Genomic DNA, 27,115 nt, shown 5'->3' with positions numbered 1-27,115 from the left:
AATGGCAATCTGCTCTTTTTTGGAAAACAGGCTTAAATGGATTTTTAGGATTAGAATATACTTGTCTAATTATTGGCTACACAGGTGTCACAAACGAGTTTCTCTTAAAGCAGGAAAGATAACACATATGCAGTTCCTCAAGTTATTCTAGCTTCAATATATATCAATGTGTCTCCTAGGCGCTAATTCAGCTTTTTTGTTTGTTTGTTTGTTTGTTTTGAGACAGAGTCTTGCTCTGTCGCCCAGGCTGGAGTGCAGTGGCGTGATCTCGGCTCACTGCAAGCTCCGCCTCCCAGGTTCACGCCATTCTCCCATCTCAGCCTCCCAAGTAGCTGGGACTACAGGCACCTGCCACCATGCCCGGCTAATTTTTTATTCGTTTGTTTGTTTTTTGTATTTTAGTAGAGATGGGATTTCATCGTGTTAGCCAGGATGGTTTGATCTGACCTCGTGATCCACCCACCTCGGCCTACCAAAGTGCTGGGATTACAGGCATAAGCCACCGTGCCCAGCCTAATTCGGCTTTTAAAACCTATATAAGTACATTTTGATTTACCTGTGGAGTTCTGTGTGTGTGTGTGTGTGTGTGTGTTTATAGAGACAGGGTCTCATTATATTGCCCAGTCTGGCCTTGAACTCCTAGACTCAAGTGTTCCTTCTGCCTCGGCCTCCCATACTTGTGTTTTTAAAGGAGATTTAAGGCCAATCCAGGCCTTCAGTGGTCTTTTCCATGTGTACAAACTCCCATAGGCTCATATTCCCATCTCTTTAGAGATGATCGTGATGATTACAATAACAAAGTAATAATGGTGGTGATCATAGAAAACACACGGTTAGCATTCAGGGTGCACCTGGCTCTGTGCTAAGCCGTTTGTGTGTTGATCTTACTCACGATGACCCTTGTGAGATTATTCCTCTTGAGCCACAGATGGATGATCATGCCTTTACCTTTCGGAAGGAATTTTGGATTCTCTCTCTCTCTCTCTCTCTCTATATATATATATATATATGAAATATATTTCCTATAATCATATGAAATATATATATGAAACATCTATAATATATATATAGATGTTTCATATATATATGAAATTGCTATTTTCAGCCATGAAGTATATTAGGAGAGAGACTTGTCCTGTTCCACCCCCACCTCCACCACGCGCGCGTACACACATGCACGCATGCAATTCCTCCTGCCGTGGGTGAGCAGTAGACAGGCACAGAATTCTATGCAATTACCTAACTGTTACGCTGCCCCGTGAGAGCCACACTTTATTGCACAATCAGGCAGTGATGCTGAATCACAACAAAACCTTCCCCTCCTGGCAACACAATAAGCAGGCATTGCTTTAGAGCTTGATGACTAAGGCGGGAACAGAGGGTAAGTTACACAGCTAACCATACTCCTCTTCAGTCCCAAAGGGAGAATTGCCCTACAGAGGATGAATGGTTCCCAAACCTCCCGCCTCTTACAACACCTTAGGGCATTTTTAGGGATTCTAATTTCTGTACTCAGCCACATACCTACTGAATCCCAATCTCCAGAGTCTGGACAAGCCTTGGGATCATTTTTAGAATCCCTTTGGTGATCTTGAACCTGTGGGCACCCAGCCACTGCTTGAGATCACTCCAGAAGGATTTAAACATCAGCATTAAGACACTCATGAAGGAAGCAAAGCAAAGATGTGCTCATCCTGGTAGAAATCCCCTCTCGGAAGTGGCAGTCAAAGGTCTAAACCAGTGGCCTGGGCACCGCCCACTCCCGGGGTGTCGTAGAGCTGCTTCTCCTGCTCCCCAGGGTCCCTAGGGCTGACAGCAATCACTGGGTCTGGGACTCCCCTCCCTCCCTGTGGATCCTCTGGGTGAGGATAGGAAGCACAGGAATAGCTGTGACGCTGAGAAGGGCAGGAACTCCAAGGGCCTTCTTGGTGACCCTGTCCCACATGTTAGGTGCAGTGGGACACTTGGAGACAATGACAAAGAAAGGACATGAGCTTTGGCAGCCGGGGCTTCCTGGTCCTTCTTGAAAGCACTTTCGGCAGGTTGGGGAAGGGAGAACCGGCCGGGCAGCAGTGATGGCCCAGGGCAGAAGGGCGGGTGGGAAGCTGGGAGTGGAGTTGCAGTGCTGGTGCCAGGGGAAGCAGGCAAGTGGAGGGCAGGTGGGCCACTGCGGTGAGGGGAGGGGGGCTGGGTGGCTTCTCCCACTGCCTTTACCACAAGCTGGGTGCTGGTGGTGGTGGTAGTTGCTTTCGTTGTTGTTGTTTTGAGACAGAGTCTTGCTCTGTCACCCAGTCTGGAGTGCAGTGGCACGAGCTCAGCTCAGTGCAACCTCCACCTTCTGGATTCAAGTGATTCCCATGCCTCAGCCTCCTGAGTAGCTGGGACTATAGGTGTGCACCACCAGGCCCAGCATATATATATATATATATATATATATATATATATATATATAACTTAAGACCGAGGTCACTATATATATACATATATACACACACACACATATATGTATATATACATATACACACACACATATATGTATATATACATATACACACATATATATGTATATATACACATATACACACACATATATATGTATATATACACATATACACACACACATATGTATATATACACATATACACACACATATATATGTATATATACACATATACACACACACATATATATGTATATATACACATATACACACATACATATATGTATATATACACATATACACACATACACACATACGTATATATACACATATACACACATACGTATATATACACATATACACACATACATATGTATATATACACATATACACACATACATATGTATATATACACATATACACACATACATATGTATATATACACATATACACACATACATATGTATATATACACATATATACACATACATATGTATATATACACATATATACACATACATATGTATATATACACATATATACACATACATATGTATATATACACATATATACACATACATATGTATATATACACATATATACACATACATATGTATATATACACATATATACACATACATATGTATATATACACATATATACACACATATGTATATATACACATATATACACATACATATGTATATATACACATATATACACATACATATGTATATATACACATATATTACACATACATATGTATATATACACATATATATACACATACATATGTATATATACACATATATATACACATACATATGTATATATACACATATATATACACATACATATGTATATATACACATATATATACACATACATATGTATATATACACATATATATACACATACATATGTATATATACACATATATATACACATACATATGTATATATACACATATATATACACATACATATGTATATATACACATATATATACACATACATATGTATATATACACATATATATACACATACATATGTATATATACACATATATATACACATACATATGTATATATACACATATATACACATACATATGTATATATACACATATATACACATACATATGTATATATACACATATATACACATACATATGTATATATACACATATATACACATACATATGTATATATACACATATATACACATACATATGTATATATACACATATATACACATACATATGTATATATACACATATATACACATACATATGTATATATACACATATATACACATACATATGTATATATACACATATATACACATACATATGTATATATACACATATATATACACATACATATATGTATATACACACACATATATATACGTGTGTGTGTGTGTGTGTGTATATATATATATATATATATATTTTTTTTTTTTTTTTTTTTTTAGTAGAGACAGGGTTTCACCATGTTTCCCAGGCTGGTCTTGAACTCCTGACCGCCGCACTGACCTCCCAGAGTGCTGGGATTACAGGTGTGAGCCACCACACCTGGCCACAAGCTGTTTGAAAACTGCTCTCTCAAAAGTCCCCAGGTACCTCCAGATCTCCATGACAGCATCTTAGCCTTAGTCCCTTAGCCCTCTTTGTAGCATGTGACTTGATAATCACAGGAAGAAATCAAGGCTGCAGGGCCCTGGAGTATGAACCCAGGCAGCTCGGGGCTCCGATTCTGAACCGACTGCTTGCAGGCCAGGCGCCCTGGGTCTTAAGTTATTTAGTTTCCTGAGACTCTGATCTCTCCAGCTGAAATAGTTAATGGCAAGCTCCGTCCTTCAGGGATGCACAGTTACTACATTCTGTGATGTGGGCAGAGCCCCCGCCGCACAGTGCCCTTCCTCACGTAACAGAAGTGTCCTTACTTTTCTTCTTCAAAGCCTTCCCCTCCTGGGCACCGGGATCCCGGACCCGCCAGCCGCCCCTCCCTCTAACACCCTGCAGCTGTCCCAGCGCCATGCCTTCAGTTCTGTGTTAGCCCATGCCAAGGTCTGAGTCATCAAATTAATGAGAAAATCGGCACAAGTAGCGTTTGAGGAACAGAATGCCATGTCGTTCATTGGGAAAGGAATGCTGAACTTTGACTTCTAAGTTAGATAACAGAACTGCTTCATGCCCTATGGAGGAATAAAACCATAACCTCTGAGCACATATTGTCTACCAGAAAAAAAAGAAAAAAGAAAAGACACACCTTATCAGTTTTCTACACCTTAACCCCTAACTCTCCAATCAAGGCCATGATCTACCTGGGCCCTTGTCAGTCCCAGGAGGTCAGAGTGAACCCCACCCCCACTGCAAAAGAAAGTGGGTAGCTGTCCTGCCGGCTAAAAAACACTCCCCTAGCTTGGTACTGTTAAAACTGCAGACACGGCCGGGCACGGTGGCTCACGCCTGTAATCCCAGCACTTTGGGAGGCCGAGGTGGGTGGATCACGAGGTCAGGAGATCAAGGCCATCCTGGCTAACATGGTGAAACCCCGTCTCTACTAAAAATACAAAAAATTAGCCGGGTGTGGTGGCGGGCGCCTGTAGTCCCAGCTACTTGGGAGGCTGAGGCAGGAGAATGGCGTGAACCCAGAAGGTGGAGCTTGCAGTGAGCCGAGATTGTGCCACTGCACTCCAGCCTGGGCGACAGAGCCACACTCCATCTCAAAAAAAAAAAAAAAAAAACCAGAAACAAAAAAAAAAAACAAAAAACTTCAGACACATTAAATTTAGCAGAGTTTAATCAAGCAAGAAAAAAACAAAAAAGCGATTTGTAAATTTGGTAGCCTCCATAATTTACAGTAGTTTCAGAGAGACTCCTATGGTGCCTCGGGGTCAGAACAAATTTATAGACAAGGGAAGTGACGTACAGAAATCGGAAGTGAGGTACAGAAACACCCGGGCTGGTTACAAGTTGGCATCGGCCTCATTTGAACACAGTTTGAATACTCAGCAGTGTATGAGTGGCTGAAGCATGGCTGCTGGGATTGGCCAGGTCCCAGCTGTTGTTACAGATGCATACTCTAAAGTTAGGCTTTCAATCTTGTCTACGTATTAAGTTAGACACACTCCTAAGTTGGGTTTTCAATCTTGGCTAAGTTCGACCACAAGGACTCAAATACAGAAGTACGGAGTCCTTCTTAGGCCATACTTAGTTTACTTTAACAGTATTAAAAACCATTTTGCGATATCAGCATTTTGGTCTTTTCCTAGGGTTTGGGATATTTTCTCTTCCCCAGGCTTTCTCCTCTGTCTCTGACCTTCAGTGTGGGCATCTCCATGAGGGGGTCCTTGACTCCTTGGCTCACGTGCGCCTCGGCCCCTCAGCAGCTCCGGTGTCCTGTGGGGTGGACATGAGGGTGCCTCTCAACCCACGCTGCTGCCCATGGCTTACAGGAACCCAAGCTCAGCCCAGGATGCCTCAACCTCAGGCTCTAGATCTGGGGAGGTCTCTCTTCCTGCAAACTGCTGGCATCTCACTGCATCTTCTCACAGTGGAAGAGGCAAGAGAGCTCTCTGGGGTTGCTTTAATAAGGGCATGAATCCCTTCATAAGGGCTCCACCCTCATGACCTAATCACCTCCCAAAGGCCCCACCTCCCAGTAGCATCACCTTGGTGGGTAGGATTTCAACATATCGATCCGGGGAAGAAGTAACATTGGCCCCGATGCAGTCTGTGAAGGAAATGATAATGGTACATATCCTTGCAGGTGAAAACAGATATTGCTGCTCTCAATTTTCCCTCTTCCAGTCTAAGGATCAAACCCTCCTAGCTACCTCCCTCTCCCCTGAGTGAACTGGCCCATCCAGTAGCTCAGTGCACACTAGTGTGGAAATGTTTACACGGGGAGTCTTTTGTAATCACTCCTAGGTATTAAGCTTGCAGTGTCCTAATTTGAAGGACGCTTGCTGCTGGAGGTGTTACATCCAGAGCCCTTTGGGGAAATCCTAGTGGCTTTCTGGTGGGCCTGCAAGTTCTCTGCCTTGTGTGCTTGGGGGATCAGAAGTCAGAGAAAATTGGTATTTTGAAAAGTAATTATTTCTCTTCTTTCGCTATAACTTTAATCTTTCTTCCTGGACAGAACAAAGCATATTAATATAAATTTGCAATTTTCCGGTTTGTAATTCCTCTCCAGTAATGTGCTCTATTGACAGGCAGGAGGTTTCTTGAAGTTGAGCTCTGAATCTTTCTCTTGGGCTGAGTATAACATCCTTTGTTAGAATAAACATTGTATTCGCCCAGTTGAAAATGCTCTTAACTTGGCAACATGTAACAAAGGCTTTAGGTGTGCACACACCTGAGCCAGAAACTTCAGCCCCTGAGTGCTCCTCCTGCATACAAGGCCTCCCAGATAAGTGCTAAGACTCTAGAGTTTAGCAAGACCTGCCCTCAATGATAATCTGTCCACACGGGTTGGGAGTGCTGGGATATTTGCAGTCATTTCTGCCATTTTATTTTATACTTTCTATTACATTCTACATTTCTATAGTTTTACTTTTACTTCTTGCCTTTCTTTTGACTCTTTTGTTTGCCATTTCCACTGTATTTTTCCTTGTTTAAAAGCAAATTGCTTTCTCTTTTATTGATTACCCTAGAATGTAAACATATTAATGTAAAAAAATCTAATGACCCTCTGTCTGAATCATGCCAGCACATTAGAATCATCCAATTCTCACACTTCTGTGCTATTCTTATCCGGCATCTAGTTCTACTTTGATTTTTTTTTTTTTTTTTTTTTTTTTTTTTTTTTGAGACAAAGTCTCACTCCATTGCCCAGGCTGGAGTGTACTGGCTACCATCTCGGCTCACTGCAACCTCCACCTCCCAGGTTCAAGCAATTCTCCTGCCTCAGTCCTTCGAGTAGTGTGTGCACCACACTCAGCTAATTTTTGTATTTTAGTAGAGATGGTTTCGCTATGTTGGCCAGGCTGATCTTGAACTCCTGACCTCAGATGACCCACCCACCTTGGTCTCCCAAAGTGCTAGGATTACAGGCGTGAGCCACCACACACAGCCTACTTGGATTTTTTTTTTTTAAACCAGCAAATTAAGCATCGTTTACAGTTTTATACAATCAGTATTTCCTGATTTACCATACATTACCCATTTTCTTTTTCTTTTCTCACAGTTTCTTCTTGCAGCTCCTGGCTCCTTCTGGACTTTTCCTATTTCCATGTTTCTTTTGTTTGTGGGGTGGGTGGTGGCAGATGGAGTCTCGTTCTGTTGCCCAGGCTGGAGTGTAGTGGTATGATCTCGGCTCACTGCAACCTCCGCCTCCCGGTTCAATCAATTCTCCTGCCTCAGCCTCCTGAGTAGCTGGGACTACAGGCGCCCACCACCACGCCCAGCTAATTTTTGTATTTTTAGTAGAGACGGGGTTTCACCATGTTGGTCAGGATGGTCTCAAACTCCTGACTTCGTGATCTGCCTGCCTCGGCCTCCCAAATCCATGTTTGTTTGTTTGTTTGCTTTTTTTTTTTTTTTTTTTTTTGAGACAGAGTCTTGCTCTGCCACCCAGGCTGGAGTGCGGTGGCACGATCTCGGCTCACTGCAAGCTCAGCCTCCCGGATTCACGCCATTCTCCTGCCTCAGCCTCCAGAGTAGCTGGGACTACAGGCGCCCACCACCATGCCCAGCTAATTTTTTGTATTAATTTTTTGTATTTTTAGTAGATATGGGGTTTCAGCATGTTAGCCAGGATGGTCTCAATCTCCTGACCTCGTGATCCGCCCACCTTGGCCTCCCAAAGTGCTGGGATTACAGGCGTGAGCCACCGCATCCGGCCCCAAATCCATGTTTCTTTAGTGAACTTCTGTTGATGGGAAATGCTGTTTTTTATGACTGTGTTTTTATTTATGCTCATTCTTAAAAATTAATTTTGCTTGGATAGAATTCTAAGTGGGCTGGTATTGTCTGTCAGTGCTTTGAAGATACCATCACTGTCTGCCAGCACCCATGCATTAAGAAATCAGCTGGGGGAATAATTCTAACTTCTTTGTAGATAATTTGTGTGGTTTTTTTGCCACTCTCTCCAAACACTGTTTCTCTCTCATGCTCTTTGTTATCTCCTTCTAGAACTCTAATTAGAAAAACACTGGACCTTCTCACCTTATCCCCCCATCTCTTAATCTCCTTTTCGTATTTTTTACTTCTTGGCATTTTACGTAATTTCTTCAGCTCCATCTTTCAGTTCACAAATTCTCTCTTCATTTGTATCTAATTTGTTATGTAACTCATCAACTGAGTTTCTAATTTTAATTATTAGTGTTTCATGTCCAGAAAAATGGACAAAACAAAGAAATTTGTTTCTTTTTTACGTCTCCCTGGTTAATTGTGACAGTCTCTTATTCCATTATCGTGACCTTTATTTATTTAAATATAACAAACATATTTAGTTTATACTTAGTTGAGTTTTTTTGAGACAGAGTCCCACTCCATTACTGGGACTGGAATGCAGTGGCAAAATCTCGGCTCACTGCAACCTCTGCTCCCCAGGTTCAAGTACTTCTCCTGCCTCAGCCTCCCAAGTACCTGGGACTACAGGTGCACACAACCACGCTTGGCTAATCGTGTTTTTAGCAGAGACGAGGTTTCACCATGTTGGCCAGGCTGGTCTTGAACCCCTGGCCTCAAGTGATCCACCCACCTCAGCCTCCTAAAGTGCTGGGATTACAGGTGTGAGCCACCATGCCTGGCCAGTACTGTCTCTGGCCATTCCAATATCTACAACCTTTGCTGGTTAGATTCTGTAGTTTCTGTAATTCTGTGACTTTCACTCATGTAGCTAGTTTTCTCCTGTATTAGGTGACTTTTTAACTTTTTTATTATGATCCCAGATTTCTTAGAATTTTATTTGTGTAATTTCCTTGAGGTTTGGCTTTTTAAAGTGCTGTGCTCCACAAAAGATATTTTTGCTTCTGCCTGGTTCCAGGGTATATGCCAATCTGGTAATATTTCAAATTAATTTTTGGCTTGAGGTTTTTTAAAGCTAATCAGATAGGGTGAATTCTTTTCACCAACCCTCGTGTCCGAGGCCTCATGGTTAGGAATGTTCAGAAGAATGTTTTCCAAACCTGCCACATCACAGAACCCAGCCTGAGACCAGCACATATCTGTCAATTATCTCTTCTGGGCAGGCTTTTGCCCTGGCTTCCTCCACTGAGAACATCACCCTCAGGAGTCCAGGTCCTCTGTGTATAGTAAAACTGGATTCCACCTCCCACCCTGCTCTGGCCAGAGGCTTTGTCTCCTGCCTGTGCCCTTAGGGCCTGGGAAGACCTGGATGATGGGCAGCCCGGGACTAAGAAGATGGCTCCACAGCAAATGCCAGGCTCCTTCCTCCCGAACCAGGAGGATTTGCTATCTTTAAGGATTTCCTTTACCTTCCCACCCTGTCAGCCGTACGTTTAAAAAAGATTTTTTTCCATATTTGATCCAGCATTTTTAGGTGTGTGGACCTGGGAGAAATTGCCCTTCACGTGCAGTATGCCATGTTGCTAAAAAATGGTGTTTTGAAATTATTTTCTATAAGTAAAATTGTATTTTTCTCCAATTTGTATGACTTACCAACTTGCCACCAGCAAGCAATCTAAACCATTGCTACAGAGCTACAGACCCCTAGACCTGCAAAAGAATAGCGTGGAACATGAGGCCGGGGTGGCGTTGGGGTGCAGGTCGGTGGGGGGATGGGTGTTTGCCACGTGTCACTGACTGTTAGGACCACACAAGACTCTGTGGTGAATGGAAGACGTGTCATGAAGATGCATACCTAGTTACCAAGTTGTGAAATGGCCCTCACTAACCACAGCGCCCTCACTGGGCCTCTGCCGTGAGTGGATCTTAGCAAAGGAAGCACTCATTGACCTACCGTTGCCTCCTAGCAGCTGACTCCGCACGTTATTCTAACAAAGTATTCACAAATCACGTGACACCCTGGCAGTTATCAAAGGGTGTTTCCTTTGTACCCATGATGGCTCATTAACAAAAACGAAATTGGCTTCACCCAGTGACCAGCCCTAGGCAAAGCTTGTCTGTGGTGCCCCCACCACTGTCAGGGATGCCAGCCACGTGCCCTGCCCATTTCACGGGGTCCTATTTTGGATGTTCGGTAACCCCTGAAAGTTTAGTGGTAACCCCTGAAAGCTTGGTAACCCCTGAAATTTGGTAACCCCTGAAAGTTTAGTGCCTTCCTGGGCTGCGTCATTCATTCATTCACTCACCTGAAATGTACTGATCGCCTGCTGTGTACCAGATTCTATGCCAGAAACTGGAGATATGAGGATGTCTCAAATGTGATCTTGGCTCTGGAAGAATTGACTTTCCACAGAAATAACAGAAACATGAACACTAATTCCTAAAGAAACTATTAAATGCAGTACAGTTATTTTCCTCATAATACTTCATCTATAAAGACTCAAAAACTTTAACATTTCAAAAAGGCTTGGAATTCGAAAATGAAACGACAAAGTTTGGATTCATGTCTTTGGTGATTCTGCATCTTATCTGGGGATAATCAGCGAATGGCTGGTCCTTAAGGTCACAGATGTCAAGCACAGCTAGCCGAGGACCTCTTGCTTCCACTCCCACCAGAAAACCTCCTTATACATGATGGTGCAGGCACCACCCAGCTCTCGGTGACATGAATAATGTCAGCAAATGTATTTAAAAGCTTGCCACACTGGAGTCATTCTGAGTCTTTGAAGAAATTAACTCATAGAATCCTCCATACCCCCCAATACACAAGGCATTTCATCTAAGAGATAAAGACTGTCAGAGAGCTTAGGGAATGTTTCCAGAGTCACCTCTCTGGGTACAGCTGGGATTTGAACCAGACAGCTGGTTCCAGGGCCACAATCTTCACTCACAGCTCCCACTGCCCTCTCTGGCACATCGACTTCATTTCCTGTTCTTGCTCCTGTCCCTTCCGTGACAACATTTGGAGTTCCCCATTTGCCAGGTGCAAGGAAGGATAACAAGATGTAGAGCAAAGTTTAAAAGCAAAGATTCCAGAGTCACACTGATGCTCCCACTTACCAGCTTTGGGCCATGTTTTCACCCATCTAATCCTCAATGTGGAATAAAAACTAGATCCTCACTTCACATCTGATGAAGTGTCTAATGAGAAGCGTATTTGAGCATTGATCACCTTGCCTGCATATTAAGCACCTGATAGGTGTTATTTATTACAATTATGCAAAACAACAGAATAGAGGAGCTCACACTACAAAACCGAACAATCTCTTCCCCGCTCCTATGCATACACCACATGCCAGGGAGAGCATCCCCAGCTGCCCAACAGCTGTCTAGCATTTGTCAAGTGCGTTGATATTTAGGCCTCTTGCCCAAAGGCACTCCTGTGTTCAAGAATTTCCTGTACCAGTGTACAGGGAACCTAAACTTCAATCCCAGTAATAGAAAGCTGAGATTAAACGCCTTTCCTCTTTGTTTCCCCAGGCCTACAGAGTCGATGAAAGAGCCGCAGAGCAGGCTCGTTGGGAAGAAGCCTCCAAAGAAACCATCAAGAAAACCACCAAGCCCTGTCCCCGCTGCCATGTACCAGTGGAAAAAAATGGTGAGTCTGTGCTGAGCAGAGCATGAGGATGTCGTGGGCTCTTTGGGGAGAATCATACCCGTCAGGGATTCCAGGATTAAATGCGACACTGTCTGAAGGTGCCTGGTGTGTTGGGTAACCCCTCGATTAATGTTACCCATTATCGTTATTATTGTTTTTGTTACACAGAAATATTTAATGAGTGAGTAGTTCCATGGCTACGTGAGGCACACAGTTAGCATTTATGTGGTTGGAAAGGGAATAAATATAGAAACTGGAACCAAGATATGGAATGTGGTTGAGGATAAGTGGCAGTCAGGAGGCAGCTGTGGTTTTTCGGTCCTCCCTAGTGACCTTCCCCAGCGCTGATGACTGCACTGTATGATCCTGTTGTCTGACGGCCATCAGTCTGTAGCCTTCCCCAGCTTCGCAACATTATTCGAAATTAAACTCTCGTCTATATTTAAAGATCCCTGTGGCCTGCCCCTGATGACTCACAGTACCAGTGGGGGTCTTCCTGCTGTCTATCCTGGACATGCCACTCAGGGCAAAGCCATCACAACCAGTGGTCGGAGAGCCCTTTCTCAATGTGGTGCACTTGTACGTGTGCAAGGCAGAGTCAGCGGCACCATCACAGATGAGCAATGACACGAAGCCAGGTGCAGCCTCTCCCAGCTTCTCCTCAATGAACATCAGCTGCGCCCTGGCTGGCAGGTTGACCAGGGCTGACTTGTGAGAGGGAAGCCCGGCCATCCCAGGATGGGCACTCGAGCCTCTCTCTTTTCAGTTATGTCTTTCGGGAAGTTTTCATTAATACAAACAAGAGTGTGCTTGAACACATCCCAGAGCCGCAGGTGCTGGCTTAGCTCAGTCCAAGTCCTTAGTGCTGTATCAGTGGCTTCCTGCAGAGAAAATAAAGAATTTACCCAGTGTGTCCTTATTACTCCATTGCATGCAGCAATGCTCCTAGAAAATGCAGGGATTGGTGTGCACCTATAAAGAGCAGAAGGCGGCCGGGCGCGGTGGCTCATGCCTGTAATCCCAGCACTTTGGGAGGCCGAGGCGGGTGGATCACGAGGTCAGGAGATCAAGACCATCCTGGCTAACACGGTGAAACCCTGTCTCTACTAAAAATACAAAAAATTAGCTGGGTGTGGTGGCGGGCGCCTATAGTCCCAGCTACTCTGGAGGCTGAGGCAGGAGAATGGTGTGAACCCGGGAGGCGGAGCTTGCAGTGAGCCGAGATTGCACCACTGCACTCCAGCCTGGGCGACAGAGCAAGACTCCATCTCAAAAAAAAAAAAAAAAAAAAAGAGCAGAAGGCACTGATGGAATGGAAGGAAAGAGCTTCTCTAGTTTCCACCACCACTGGGTGCACTGGGAAGTGGGAGGGAAAGAACACGGAAGGGTCCTTCCCAGGAGAAGATGTGTGATGGTTTGGGATAAGCAGGCCTGGTATTTCACTGACAAGGGTGTAAAGCACAAAGATTAAACAGTCTTGATCTGTCGCCCAGGCTGGGGTGCAATGGCATAATCTTGGTTCACTGCAACCTCCACCTCCCCAGTTCAAGAGATTCTTCTGCCTCAGCTTCCCAAGTAGCTGGGACTACAGGTGTACGCCAACACACCCAGCTAATTTTTGTATTTTTTAGTAGAGATGGGGTTTCACTATATGTCGGCCAGGCTGAGCTCGAACTCCTGACCTCAGGTGATCTACCCACCTTGGCCTCCCAAAGTGCTGGGATTACAGGTGTGAGCCACTGTGCCCGGCCTTAATTTTTTGTTTGTTTTGTTTTTTAATAATAATTCTCAAGGTTGGGGAGGACATCATAAGTTAGCGTAACTTTTCTGGAAACCACTTTGGCAATACCTATATAAAGACTTTCTATTATTTGACCCAATAATTCTACCTTTGAAAATCTATCCTAAAGAACTAACCTGAAATATATAATAGGCAAATACACCCACACCCCCACACACATTTTAGGAAAAAAGGTGCCAACTGCAGCATTATTTATATTAGGGTAAACTGAAAATCATCGAAGTGTCTAAAGGCCTCAGTATGAGAAAGATTGGTTTATTTTGTGATAAATCTGTGGTAAAGCTTCACACAGCCCGGCACTGCAGTGTTGCAGGAGTTAGGACTCTGCCATGGACTGTGGCTGTGTGAGCACCAGTTTCCTCGTTCATAAGATGGGTTTCAATGGGACTTCCTCACAGCATGGGCAGGAGGAGTAATGGAGACAGTGTATCAAACATGCTCCATGAGACATGGGCTGGTTCGTGTAGATGAAGGTTATGAAGGCTTGGTGGAAAGGTTTACATCCATCCTCAGTGAGAAATCAGAATTTCAAAGCAAGTGGCACATGATGTCTGTTTTGAAACAAATGTATGTGTGGGAAAAAATAGAATCAGAAGAAAAATACTGGAAACAAGATGTTACCATGTCATAGTGAGTAGCTCTAGGCATAATAGGACCAAAGAGGACTTTATTTCTTTTTATGCTTTTCTGTAATAAACATGTGTGATGTATAACCTTAGAAAATTAGTAAAAATCAGCCAGGTCTCTGTCTGCAGTGGGGAGGGAAAGGGGCTCCTTAAACACCCACCCATGTTCCCACTTGTGGCAGGCGTCACAGGCACGACAGGTGGAGAATTTACCCAGCAGGTGTGGGGTCCATGCCTTAGTGGCCTCCTCGTTAGCCCAGGCTCTGGTGGTGGCAGTTTGCAAGATAAGAAGTGGTCAGCGAGGCTGGGCATGGTGGCTCACACCGGTAATGCCAGCACTTTGGGAGGCCAAGGCGGGCGGATCACCTGAGGTCAGGAGTTCAAGACCAGCCTGGCCAACATGGCAAAACCCCGTCTCCACTAAAAATAGAAAATTTAGCTGGGCATGGTGGTACATGCCTGTAGTCCCAACTGCTTGGGAACCTGAGGCAGGAGAATTACTTGAACCTGGGAGGCGGAATTTGCAGTGAGCTGAGATCATGCCATTGCACTCCAGCCTGAGCGACAGAGCAACACTCTGTCTCCAAAAAAAAAAAAAAAAAAAAAAAAAAATAATGAAGTGGTCAGCGAGCCTGGACCTGTTGCTTTCTGTTTCTCTCCTCTGTGGTTGTTTGGATCAGCACTTACTGTCAGCTTGTGGGGACACCTGAGACACTTCACCTTTGCGACACATAACACACAGCCCAGTCTTGTGGCCTTCAATACTAGCCACATACTGATGGCTCCCAAATCTACACCCCACCCTCATCTCACCCCTGGGTCCGACTCCAATAGCCAGCTGCTTCCTTAGTGTCTCCACAGATTGTCCAATGGACAGCTCAAATTTCACAAAGCAGAGTGCTAGCTGCTCCTAGAAAACCTTTTCCTCTAGGGTGCACCCCACCTCAGTCAACAGCACCGCCCAGTTCCTCAAGCCACTAAGCTAAAGCTCATCCTTCATTCCACGCTCTTCCTCACCCTGCATTCAATCCCCAGTCACCACGGCCTTCCCTGTGTTCTGATCCAGCGTCTGCCCACCTCTGACTCCTCAGCCCCAGCCAGTGCCCTGCTTGCCCACCTCCTCTTCCAAGCACAGCCTCCTAAAGGTGCTCTCGCCTCCACTCTCGCATATTTATGATCCGCCTTCTACATAGACGTGTAGACTTCTCAAAAGCCATGTCAGTCCTGCCCTTCCCCCCGGGGGTCCCCACTGACACTGCAACCACACGGGTCCCGCTCCTCCTTCCCAGGACACTTCTGTGTCGTCATTGCCCATGACTGGCTCCTTCCTGTCCTTCAGATCTTAGCCCAGCTGACCTCTCCTCAGTGAGACCGCCCCTTACCACCCTGCCAAAGACCCTCCTGTGGGGGGGCACTGTCAGCACCATCCCACCTCTCGAGGGGGAGGCACTGCCGTTCCCTCTGCAGGGGGCCTGCCTGTGGATGGCCTTGAGCAATCACCTCTGCCGAGAGAATTTGTTCTGGCTGCCTCCCCTTCCCTGGAGAGCTCATGTCCCATGACTACTGGTTGGTCATAATACCCAACCCACTAACCAAATTCAGGACCACCCTGAGAGCTGCCCCAGCCCCAGAGCTCCTGGGCGTCAGCTCAGGCCTCTCAGGCTGTGCCTGAGCTGGGCTTCTCCTCTGCCTAGCCTGCCTTCCTCCTTTCCATCTCAGTGCCTGCTTCCCCCTTTACCCAACGAGTCCCACCCACCAGTTTAATAATAATTTCACAGCACCACCTCCTTCCCAGATCATTGCTTAATTTGTTCATTTACATGTTCCCCGTCTGTCGCTCTTTAGAACATAAGCCGGTGAGATCAGGGAACTTGACTGTCTAGGCCCCAATCCCAGAAGAGTGCCCAGACAAAAAATATTTGCTGAATTAAAACTTAGCTTGTAGGCTGGGTGTGGTGACTCACGCCTGTAATCCCAGCACTTTGGGAGGCTGAGGCTGGCGGATCACTTGAGTTCAAGAGTTCAAGACCAGCCTGGCTAACATGATGAAACCCTGTCTCTAGTAAAAATACAAAAAAAATAGCTGGGTGTGGTGGCAGGCACCTGTGATCCCAGCTACTCGGGAGGCTGAGACACAAGAACTGATTGAACCCAGGAGGTGGAGGTTGCAGTGAGCCAAGATTGCACCATTGCACTTCAGCCTGGGTGACACAGTGAGACTCCTTCTCAAAAAGAATAAATAAAACACAAACAAACAAGCAAACAAAAACTTAGCTTGTAAAGTTTAGAGATACACACATAAACAGATCTTTTTAATAAAATAACATAGAGGAAGCAAGCTATCAGGGCACACAGACCTGGAGGAGGAGGCTTCCTGGAAGAGATGATACCAGCCAAGAATTGAAGAATGAGCAGATATGAGCGAGGCAAGGAGGAGCAGGAGGAGGCGTTCCAGGCCCCAGGACTGCATGAGCAAAGACACAGGGTGTGTGCGCCCCGGTGTGGAGGCAGCCCCTGCTGCTGGTGTTCCAGGCACCGCATGCAGGAGCCTCAGCTGAAGCAGTAGGTAGGATGCAGAATTTAGGTCCCTGAATGGCAGCTTTGGGGCTTGGACTTGATCCTGTGAGGCAGGGAGATAGTCTAGGGTGAGAAGCAGGAAAATTATTCATCATATCTGCCCTGGACTCAGAACATGCCGGCAGCCTCCAAAGATGGAGTTGTAGGAGTCAAATGGTTCGTGACTGTAGGAAAGTTTCTCCCCGTTGAGCTATTTCTTGAAAATATTGTGATGTACATAAATGAAAGCACTAATTTTTTACCTCCAAATTTTTAACTTACAAACGGAAAAGCTGAGACTTGAAGCTTATTAGCGATGGCCTAAACTGTTTAACAGTGCATCACTATAACCGAAACCGACATAGCCTCTATGACCAAGGATGTTACCTGGTTCTCATCAAGGTTTGTGGCCTGTTACATACTCAGCTGTGTTTCAGGAATGCCCTTCTTCCCTCAGAGAAGTTGAAATGATAACGCGAGGAATTTCCATCTTAAGCACAGGCTAAACCCTGGTACTTTCTCCTATAATCCTCTCCAGTCTCCAGAAATGTCTTCACTTCTATCCCAAGCAGATGAGATTCTGGCTCCATTCCCTGACTGAGTGTGTGCTGCTCCTCAAATGTGCCTTCAGGTTGTTCAGGGACTTCCATGCTCTCATTAAATCTAATGGAAGAATTGCTGGCCAGAGCCAGATGTCGACTGCCCAGCGTAGGCTGAGCTTTTCATGGTTTGAGTGTCCATCTGCAGACAGAACTCACTACAAAGGAAGCCACATTCCCTTCATGTCTATATCCACAAATCTGCGTGAAGTTTCAGCGGCTTCCTGGATGCACTTACTTTTAAGCTGGCAAAGCTTTTAGAATTGCAGTCCTCCGTGTTCCTCCATGGCCTGGGGTCTAGCTCTATGGCCTTGTGTATATTAAGCCCTAGGGAGGAAAGTTAATAACGTGAATATCCTCTCTTCCCATTTCCATTCTTACTGTACCAGGCCATTGTAATTCTAGCTTCTGTAACAAGATATTATTTACAATACTAGTATCCCAGATTCATTAAATGCTTGGTATTAATTTTTGGCATTCGGTCTAAGTGTAGAACAAACAACATGCTTCTTCTATTCTCTCATTCAATAACAACAGTCAGCACATAAGACTTCTGTGACGGAATGTGCGGGGGTTTTTCCCCACGCACCAAGCAAGCAATCAGTTCTGCAATGGACACCGGCTGAGTGTCCTGCTCTTCAACCCTGGCGCTGTCTACCAGGAAATAGTGTCTGATCCCTCAGGCTGGGGGCTCCGTCCCACAGGACTGCCAGTCACCGGTCGCCAGTCTGGGCTTCTGGAACTTCTGATGAACTGGCTTCAAGTTGAGATTCCCATGACTCCCTCTTGGGTTCTGTTATTTGCTACAGTGGCTCACAGAACTCAGGGAACCACATTTGCCAGTTTATTATAAAGGATATTACAAAAGATACAGATGAAGAGATGCAGAGGGCGAGGTATGGGGGAAGGATCGCGGAGCTTCCAAGCCTTCCCTGGGTGCCTCGCCTACCAGAAACCTCCGTGTGTTCAGCAACCCGGAAGCTCCCCAAACCCTGTCCTCTGGGGCCCTCTATGGAGACTTCCTGGGATAGGCACGATGGACGCACGGACAGCCGTATTGAAATGCGATGGGACAGAAAGGCTTTGATCTCACGCTAAAAGATGGAGTGGGGAGAACCTGCAAGGCCTGCCGGTCTAGATTCTTCTTGGCCTCCCTGTGCAGCATTCCTTCCTCCAGGGGACGGGCAGGACTCTTTCTGAAATCCGGGTCTTATAACCCACAGTCAGAACAGCTGCGGAAGGTTCCAGTCCTGCCCTGGGCTGGTAAAAGGAGAGCAAGGAAAGGTCAGAGGGAGAGATTCTCTTTTCTGGGGCCTAATTCTGAGGCCTGAATTGCCCCAACATTATGACAAAAGACTGTAACAAGAGCTATGGGAGTTATGAGCCAGGGACTGTGTATGAAAAACACATCTATCAGCCAGGCGCGGTGGCTAATGCCTGTAATCCCAGCACTTTGGGAGGCCAAGGCAGGCGGATCACGAGGTCAGGAGTTTGAGACCAGCCTGGTCAACATGGTGAAACCCCGTCTCTACTAAAAATACAAAATTTAGCCAGGCGTGGTGGCAGGTGCCTGTAATTCCAACTACTCGGGAGGCTGAGGCAGGAGAATTGCTTGAATCCGGGAGGCGGAGGTGGCAGTGAGCCCAGATCGCACCCTGTACTCCAGCCTGGGCAACAGAGTGAGACTCTGTCTCAAAAAAAAAATATATATATATATATATTTATATATATATATTTATATTTTTATATATAAATATATTTTATATATACACACACTTCATACATATTTATGTTTATATATGCTTATATATATTAAATATCACAATAGGAAACTTTCTTACCCTTTCATTTAGAATTGCTTTAATAGTTCATTAAGTTTTAATGTATTGCTCAATAATTTAGATTGAATATATTTTACGATACATGATATAATAATGATATATTTATGATATGATAAAATATTTATGATATTTTAGAGAAACTTAAGTGGTTTTATGTCACACCATATAACATATTATTTGCATCATAAATATACAACCATTCAGTATGTGCTGAAAATGGCACAAACCTAAGCGGAAAGTATGAAGATAAAAGTGTTGTAAGTTTTCTCCTTTATTTTCCACACATCTGTAATTTATGATCTTTAAAACAAGCCAGAAAGGATTAGGAAAACAGGAGATTTTACATGTCGGCAAGTTATCTTAAAACAAATGCCTATTCCTATATATTCATAAATATTTTAAATTAGTGAAAGTTCTCATGCCAGGTTTCTAATAATAAAAGTGAGACAGCACCGAACCAATTACTTGGAAAATTTGGCAGGAAAAATCAATTAACAAGATAATTGGTAAGAGTGAGTAATGGAGCACCTTCAACGCTAGGTAGGATTCAAGCAAAGAAACTGCGTTTGCCGGGGTTATCCAGGAAATTTGGACAGAAACAGTTCTCTGTACATCTTCATACAAATCACTTCCTCCTCCCTTCAGTTCCCCCACAGCGACTGAAGCAGGGGTGTATGCACTCCAGAAACTCATGGAGTCTATGTTTAACAAGTGAGGGAGGTGAATAATTCCAAAATAAGTCCCAAGATAAGGGACTTTTCCTCTCATGCTGAAAAGAACCTGTTCTGTGAACGAAAGGACATTGGAATCACACAGACCTTGGTGAAATCATTGTCTTCACCATTTAAAAGTGCTTCACCTTGGGGAAATTCTATAGCAGAGTGATGCTCTTATCTCAAAGTGCTTTGGGAAGCAAATGAGATAATATACATAGAACACCTAGCATTATTGGTTACTTCCTTTCTCTCCCTCTCATCTTAATTAAAATTTGGGATAGCATTAAGGAACGTATTCCCTATTAAAAATAATATGCTGGCTGGGTGCAGTGGCTCATGCCTATAATCCCAGCACTTTGGGAGGCCGAGGCGGGAGGATGACTGGAGGTCAAGAGTTCGAGACCAGCCTGGCCAACATGGCGAAACCCTGTCTCTACTAAAAATACAAAACTTAGCTGGGCGTGGTGGTGGGCGCCTGTAATCCCAGCTACTTGGGAGGCTGAGGCCAGAGGATCACTTGAACCTGGGAGGTGGAGGTTGCAGTGAGCCGAGATCACACCACTGCACTCCAGCCTGGACGACAAGAGCAAAACTCCGTCTCAAAAAACAAAAAAATAGAAATAATAATAATTATAATATGCTATCCCAGTTCCTGTTTTATGAATTTGGCCAAGCCAAGTAAGTAGCACTATAGAAAGAGCAAAAATAAATCAAAATATATTTAAATTATTATACATTATATTAGGTTATATCATCAAATTTTATTAATATATTTAAATATAAATGTATTTATATTTTTATATATATTAAATATAAATATATTTATATTATATATTATTATATATAATAATATATATAATTTTTAATATTATTTTTAATAGGGAATACGTTCCTTAATGCTATCCCAAATTTTAATTAAGATAAGAGGGATAGAAAGGAAGTAACCAATAATGCTAGGTGTTCTATATATTTAAATATATATTCAAATATAAATATATTAATATTTGAATATATTTAAATGAGGAATTGACCCCTATCTATGAAACATGAAGCGTTTGTCTCTAAATCCCCTTTCAGGAGAATAAAGTCAGATTTACAAATAAAACTTGTTCCCGGCAAAAGTGACATGCTTCAATTTCATTCATTTCTTAATGAATATCATCACTTTAGAGCTGCCCTATTGTGCTTTATGATTTTTTCCCCCTCAGTTAAGTTTCTCTCTGCCCTTGTATTGCTTGTGATTATTCACTTAGAAAGTAACGTCTAGGTTAGCGTGCTGGTTTGGGAATGCGTGCTTTCCAGGTATTTGCTGCGAACCCACCACACCTTTGTTTTCTGCTCCCAACAGGAGGCTGCATGCACATGAAGTGTCCGCAGCCCCAGTGCAGGCTCGAGTGGTGCTGGAACTGCGGCTGCGAGTGGAACCGCGTCTGCATGGGGGACCACTGGTTCGACGTGTAGCCAGGGCAGCCGGGCGCCGCATCGCCCCATCCTGGGGGAGCATACCCAGTGTCCTATCTTCATTTGCTAATTCTCTTTTCAAACACGCACACACACACACACGCGCGCGCGCGCGCACACACACACGCGCACACACACGCGCACATACACACTCTTCAATTTTTTTTCAAAGTCCAACTACAGCCAAATTGCAGAAGAAACTCCTGGATCCCTTTCACTATGTCCATGAAAAACAGCAGAGCAAAATTACAGAAGAAGCTCCTGAATCCCTTTCAGTTTGTCCACACAAAACAGCAGAGCCATCTGTGACACCGCCAACAGGCGTTCTCAGCCTCCGGATGACACAAATACTGGAGCACAGACTCAAGTGAAATCCACGTATCTGTATGGGTCATTCTCACCTAAATTCGAGTCAGGCAGAATCAGTAGCTGGAGAGAGAGTTCTCACATTGAATATCCTGCATTTTACCTTCAGTAAATACCATGAAGATGCTACTGACAAGGTGTTTCTCTGTAAAATGAACTGCAGTGGGTTCTCAAAACTAGATTCATGGCTTTGACAGTAATGTTCTTATTTAAATTTCAGAAAGCATCTATTGCCAAAGAACCCCAGGCAATAGTCAAAAACGTGTTTATCCCTAAGAATTCCATCTATATAAATTGCATTAATGAAATACCAACTATGCATAAATCAACTTGTCAACTAAGTGAGAAATTATGAAAGTTAATTTGAATGTTGAATGTTTGAATTACAGGGAAGAAATCAAGTTAATGTACTTTCATTCCCTTTCATGATTGGCAACTTTAGAAAGAAATTGTTTTTCTGAAAGTATCACCAAAAAATCTTTAGTTTGATTTTGAGTATTCATTTTGCAGCTTGGAGATTTTGCTAATACATTTGGCTCCACTGTAAACTTAATGGATAAAGTGCCTATAAAGGAGACATGTTTAGAAATGATTTCAAAATGATATTCAATCTTAACAAAAGTGAACATTATTAAATCAGAATCTTTAAAGAGGAGCCTTTCCAGAACTACCAAAATGAAGACATGCCTGACTCTCTCCATCAGAAGGGTTTATACCCCTTTGGCACACCCTCTCTGTCCAATCTGCAAGTCCCAGAGAGCTCTGCACACCAGGGGTTCCCCAGGAGAGACCTTCTCTTAGGACAGTAAACTCACTAGAGTATTCCTTATGTTGACATGGATTGGATTTCCGTTCGGTCAAACTTTCAGCTTTTTTTTCAGCCATTCACAACACAATCAAAAGATTAACAACACTGCATGCGGCAAACCACATGCTCTTACGCACACTACGCAGAAGAGAAAGTACAACCACTATCTTTTGTTCTACCTGTATTGTCTGACTTCTCAGGAAGATCGTGCACATAACTGAGGGCATGAGTCTCACTAGCGCATGGAGGCGCTTTTGGATTTAGAGACTCTATAAATTATCAAATCGGCAACAGGGCTTCTCTTTTTAGATGTAGCACCTGAAATCCTTGCTGGAGGGAAGAGAGGGGATGAACTCAAATTTTCCACATCCCGGGACACCTGTCCCTCTTTTCCTAACTGCCTAAGATAACCCATTTCTTCCAACCATCTGAAGACAGTCCTGTCCTCTTAGAGGCCTTGCACCGGGGAGAGACTGGGCTCTGCAGCAGCCACATCAGCATTCACAGCTTCATGCGGCTTCACTGTCTGAAAATCTACCGACTCCAACATGGCCCCACGGTGACAACAGACCTGCGACAGGAAGCCCAAAGCTCACATAGAAATGGTGGAGAGATCAAAGTCTCTATAGTAAGGGAAAAAAAGAGAGGTCACAGGCATGAGCCCCTGCACCCAGTGGCTTGTGTCCATACTGAGTCCAGACCCTGATCAGGGCCTGACTTAGTGTCACTGGCAATCCCACTAAATTACACTTCCTTACACTGGCCCGATGCGACAAATCAGGTGGCTCCCTTCTGTCACGTGGAGCACACAGTGTTTTCCACCAGCCACAGCTTTCTTCCTGATGATGTTTGCATTATTGTGCCTTCCCAGTCCGCATGCTGCATTGGGCTTGCGGTGCCTGAACAAGGTTTGCTCCCACGAGCTCAGGCACCCTAGGATCCCCTGTTAGACTATTAGGCTGTCCAGCATGGTCTCCTTTCCTTTCTTGGTGGTGGTGTTTTCCCTTTCCAGAATAGAACAGTGATTCTTAAAATAAGTTAGAGCAGGCCGGGCACGGTGGCTCATGCCTGTAATCCCAGCACTTTGAGAGGCCGAGGTGGGTGGATCACGAGGTCAGGAGTTCAAGACCAGCCTGGCCAAGATGACGAAACCCCGTCTCTATTAAAAATACAAAAATTAGCTGGGCGTGGTGGCAGGCGCCTGTAATCCCAGCTTCTTGGGAAGCTGAGGCAGGAGAATCACTTGAACCCAGGGGCAGAGGTTGCAGTGAGCCGAGATCACACCACTGAACTCCAGCCTGGGCAACAGAGTGAGACTCTGTCTCAAAAAAAAAAAAAAAAGCAAGATCATCCACTACACATGAACATGAATCACAGTATTATTTGCACAGGAAGGGTGTAACAAAATATGAATGTATCAAAAAATAGAAATAAAGTCTTTGCAGAAAAAATCTGTTTTTCTCTGAAGTGTGTTGAGATTATCTGACAACTCTAAGATTGTACTTAAATTGTCAACAAAAGCATCAAAAGAGCTTCTGAGTCTGTCTTTGAAGATACATTTTCAATCAATGTGAAGGGTGAGGGAGGGAATCACAGGCTGTGTTACTCCATGGGCCTCACTCGTGGCCTGGACGAATTGCCTGGTGATGAAATAGCCGTTCTCATATCGACTCCAAGCTCCAGATTAACCCTGGCTGTTTCTCTTTGTTAAATAAGAGTAGTTTTTTAAGGCTATCAAAATTTGAAAGGGTTCCAAAAAGCAAACCCTCATTCAAAAAAATCTAAAAGTTACTTTCCTGCCTTACTAGCAAACTTTTCTAATAAAACTGTTTAAAAGAGAAGTTTGCATTGGAAAAGACTATCTGTAAGGATTTTTTCTCATGTCATTCTAGAAAATTTCAGTGACTTTGCATTGCTGTCAATGTGGGTGTGTTGACACTGCATTTTCAAAGAACTGCTTTAGTGGCCATGCATTGTTTATTTCACAATGAGCCCATGGTGGAGGGATCTGGAATGGAACATTCCGAGATGGGGCCTGCACATACATTAGGCAAAGAGGCACGCACTGAGGTCCTCTGGGTGCCAGTAGCCACAGGAAACACTCCGAGGATATGCAAAGGTCATGGGAATGGTGGCCCAGGTGATGATAGAGCAAAAGGGAGCAGAGAAAGTGGGTGAGCTCCGGGCGCCAGGGTGGGAACCCCACCTCCAAAACTCACCTGTGTAAGAACTTCGGGGACAATAATAGCATGCACCACATTAGGTTGTTGTGACGATTAATTAATTTACCTAAAGCACTTAGAACAGCGCATAGGATAAACAAAGCACGGTGTAATTGTTCGCTATTATTAAAAAATGAACCAGTCACTGGAAACTATGGAATAAAATAACAGAAAACACAAAACTAATGCAAAGTGATGACAAGTGCCAGGAATATCTATTTGAGCACACAATTGTAGATTTGGGGATTCATGTTAGAGGCGGGTGACTCATGTTGCATATACGTATATTGCATTATCTTCTAGACACCCCTAGAAGTGTTCCTATAAAGGTAAGTTGCTATGCTAGCTGTGTGTGTGTATGTGTTTGTGTGTATGTGCACGCGCTATATATATGCAGATGATGTCCAAAGTGTGAATGCGGGTTAATATTGTGAGTGGAAATGAATAAGCACAAATGTGAAATGCTTATGCAGAAGACCCCGTGTCCGGAATTGGTGGGTTCTTGGTCTCACTGACTTCAAGAATGAAGCCGAGGACCCTCGCGGTGAGTGTTACAGCTCTTCAGGTAGCGCGTCTGGAGTTTGTTCCTTCTGATGTTTGGATGTGTTTGGAGTTTCTTCCTTCTGGTGGGTTCGTGGTCTCGCTGGCTCAGGAGTGAAGCTGCAAACCTTCGCGGTGAGTGTTACAGCTCTTAAGGCAGCACGTCTGGAGTTCTTCATTCCTCCCGGTGGGCTCGTGGGCTCACTGGCTTCAGGAGAGAAGCTGCAGATCTTCGCGGTGAGTGTTACAGCTCATAAAAGCAGTGTGGAACCAAAGAGTGAGCAGTAGCAAGATTTATTGCAAAGAGTGAAAGAACAAAGCTTCCACAATGTGGAAGCGGACCTGAGAGGATTGCCAATGCTGGCTCAGGCAGCCTGCTTTTATTCTCTTATCTGGCCCCACCCACATCCTGCTGATTGGTAGAGCCGAGTGGCCTGTTTTGACAGGGCGCTGATTGGTGCGTTTGCAATCCCTGAGCTAGACATAAAAGTTCTCCAAGGCCCCACCAGAGCAGCTAGATACAGAGTGTCGATTGGTGCACTCACAAACCTTGAGCTAAATACAGGGTGCTGATTGGTATGTTTACAATCCCTGAGCTAGATACAGAGTGCCCATTGGTGTGTTTACAATCCCTGGGCTAGATATAAAGACTCTCCATGTCCTCACCAGACTCAGGAGCCCAGCTGGCTTCACCTAGTGGATCCGGCACCAGAGCTGCACGTGGGTGGAGCTGCCTGCCAGTCCCATGCCGTGCGCTTGCACTCCTCAGCCCTTGGGTGGTCAATGGGACTGGGTGCCATGCAGCAGGGGGCGGTGCTCGTCGGGGAGGCTCGGGCTGCACAGGAACCCACGGAGGTGGGGGAAGGCTCAGGCATGGCGGGCTGCAGTCCCAAGGCCTGCCCCGCGGGAAGACAGCTAAGGCCCAGTGAGAAATCAAGCACAGCGCTGGTGGGCTGGCACTGCTGGGGGACCCAGTATACCCTCCGCAGCCGCTGGTCCGGGTGCTAAGTCCCTCATTGCCCGGGACCGGCAGGGCCGGCCGGCTGCTCCGAGTGTGGGGCCTGCCAAGCTCACGCCCACCCGGAACTCCAGCTGGCCTGCAAGCGCGGCATGCAACCCCGGTTCCTGCTGGCGCCTCTCCTTCCACACCTCCCTGCAAGCTGAGGGAGTGGGCTCCGGCCTTGGCCAGCCCAGAAAGGGGCTCCCACAGTGCAGCGGTGGGCTGAAGGGCTCCTCAAGTGCCGCCAAAGTGGTAACCCAGGCAGAGGAGGCGCCGAGAGCGAGCGAGGGCTGTGAGGACTGCCAGCACGCTGTCACCTCTCAACACCATCAGACATGGGGTAAAGCCGGCAATCCCTGTTTGGGTAGTAGACATACTTCATCTCCATCTGCCCTTACTAGAACATTTCTGATAGCGTGGAGAATATTGATGTTCAGTTTTTTTTTAAGAAAATCGTGTTTCAAAACAACATTGAGCCTATTTTCAATCCACTGTGAATAAA

The 27,115-nt window shown here is 44.8% G+C and overlaps 1 protein-coding gene across 4 annotated transcripts in view; it reads left to right on the top strand.

Moving 5' to 3' along the window:
• PRKN (parkin RBR E3 ubiquitin protein ligase) overlaps nucleotides 1–24,302 on the top strand; it is a 1,377,993-nt gene extending 1,353,691 nt beyond the window's left edge. For 3 of the 4 annotated variants that reach the window (XM_054490449.2, XM_054490450.2, XM_054490451.2), the window contains exons 11-12: nucleotides 11,960–12,077; nucleotides 21,565–24,302. In XM_054490449.2, coding sequence (XP_054346424.1) covers nucleotides 11,960–12,077; nucleotides 21,565–21,677 — 231 coding nt within the window. In that variant the 3' untranslated portion in view covers nucleotides 21,678–24,302. The remainder of the gene's footprint in view (nucleotides 1–11,959; nucleotides 12,078–21,564) is intronic. The other variant, XM_054490452.2, reaches the window with a different exon arrangement.
• Nucleotides 24,303–27,115: the final 2,813 nt, after the last annotated feature.

This window comes from Pongo pygmaeus, chromosome 5, assembly GCF_028885625.2.
Source record: "Pongo pygmaeus isolate AG05252 chromosome 5, NHGRI_mPonPyg2-v2.0_pri, whole genome shotgun sequence".
Lineage (NCBI taxonomy): Eukaryota > Metazoa > Chordata > Mammalia > Primates > Hominidae > Pongo > Pongo pygmaeus.
This window is presented reverse-complemented; position numbering and strand designations above follow the sequence as displayed.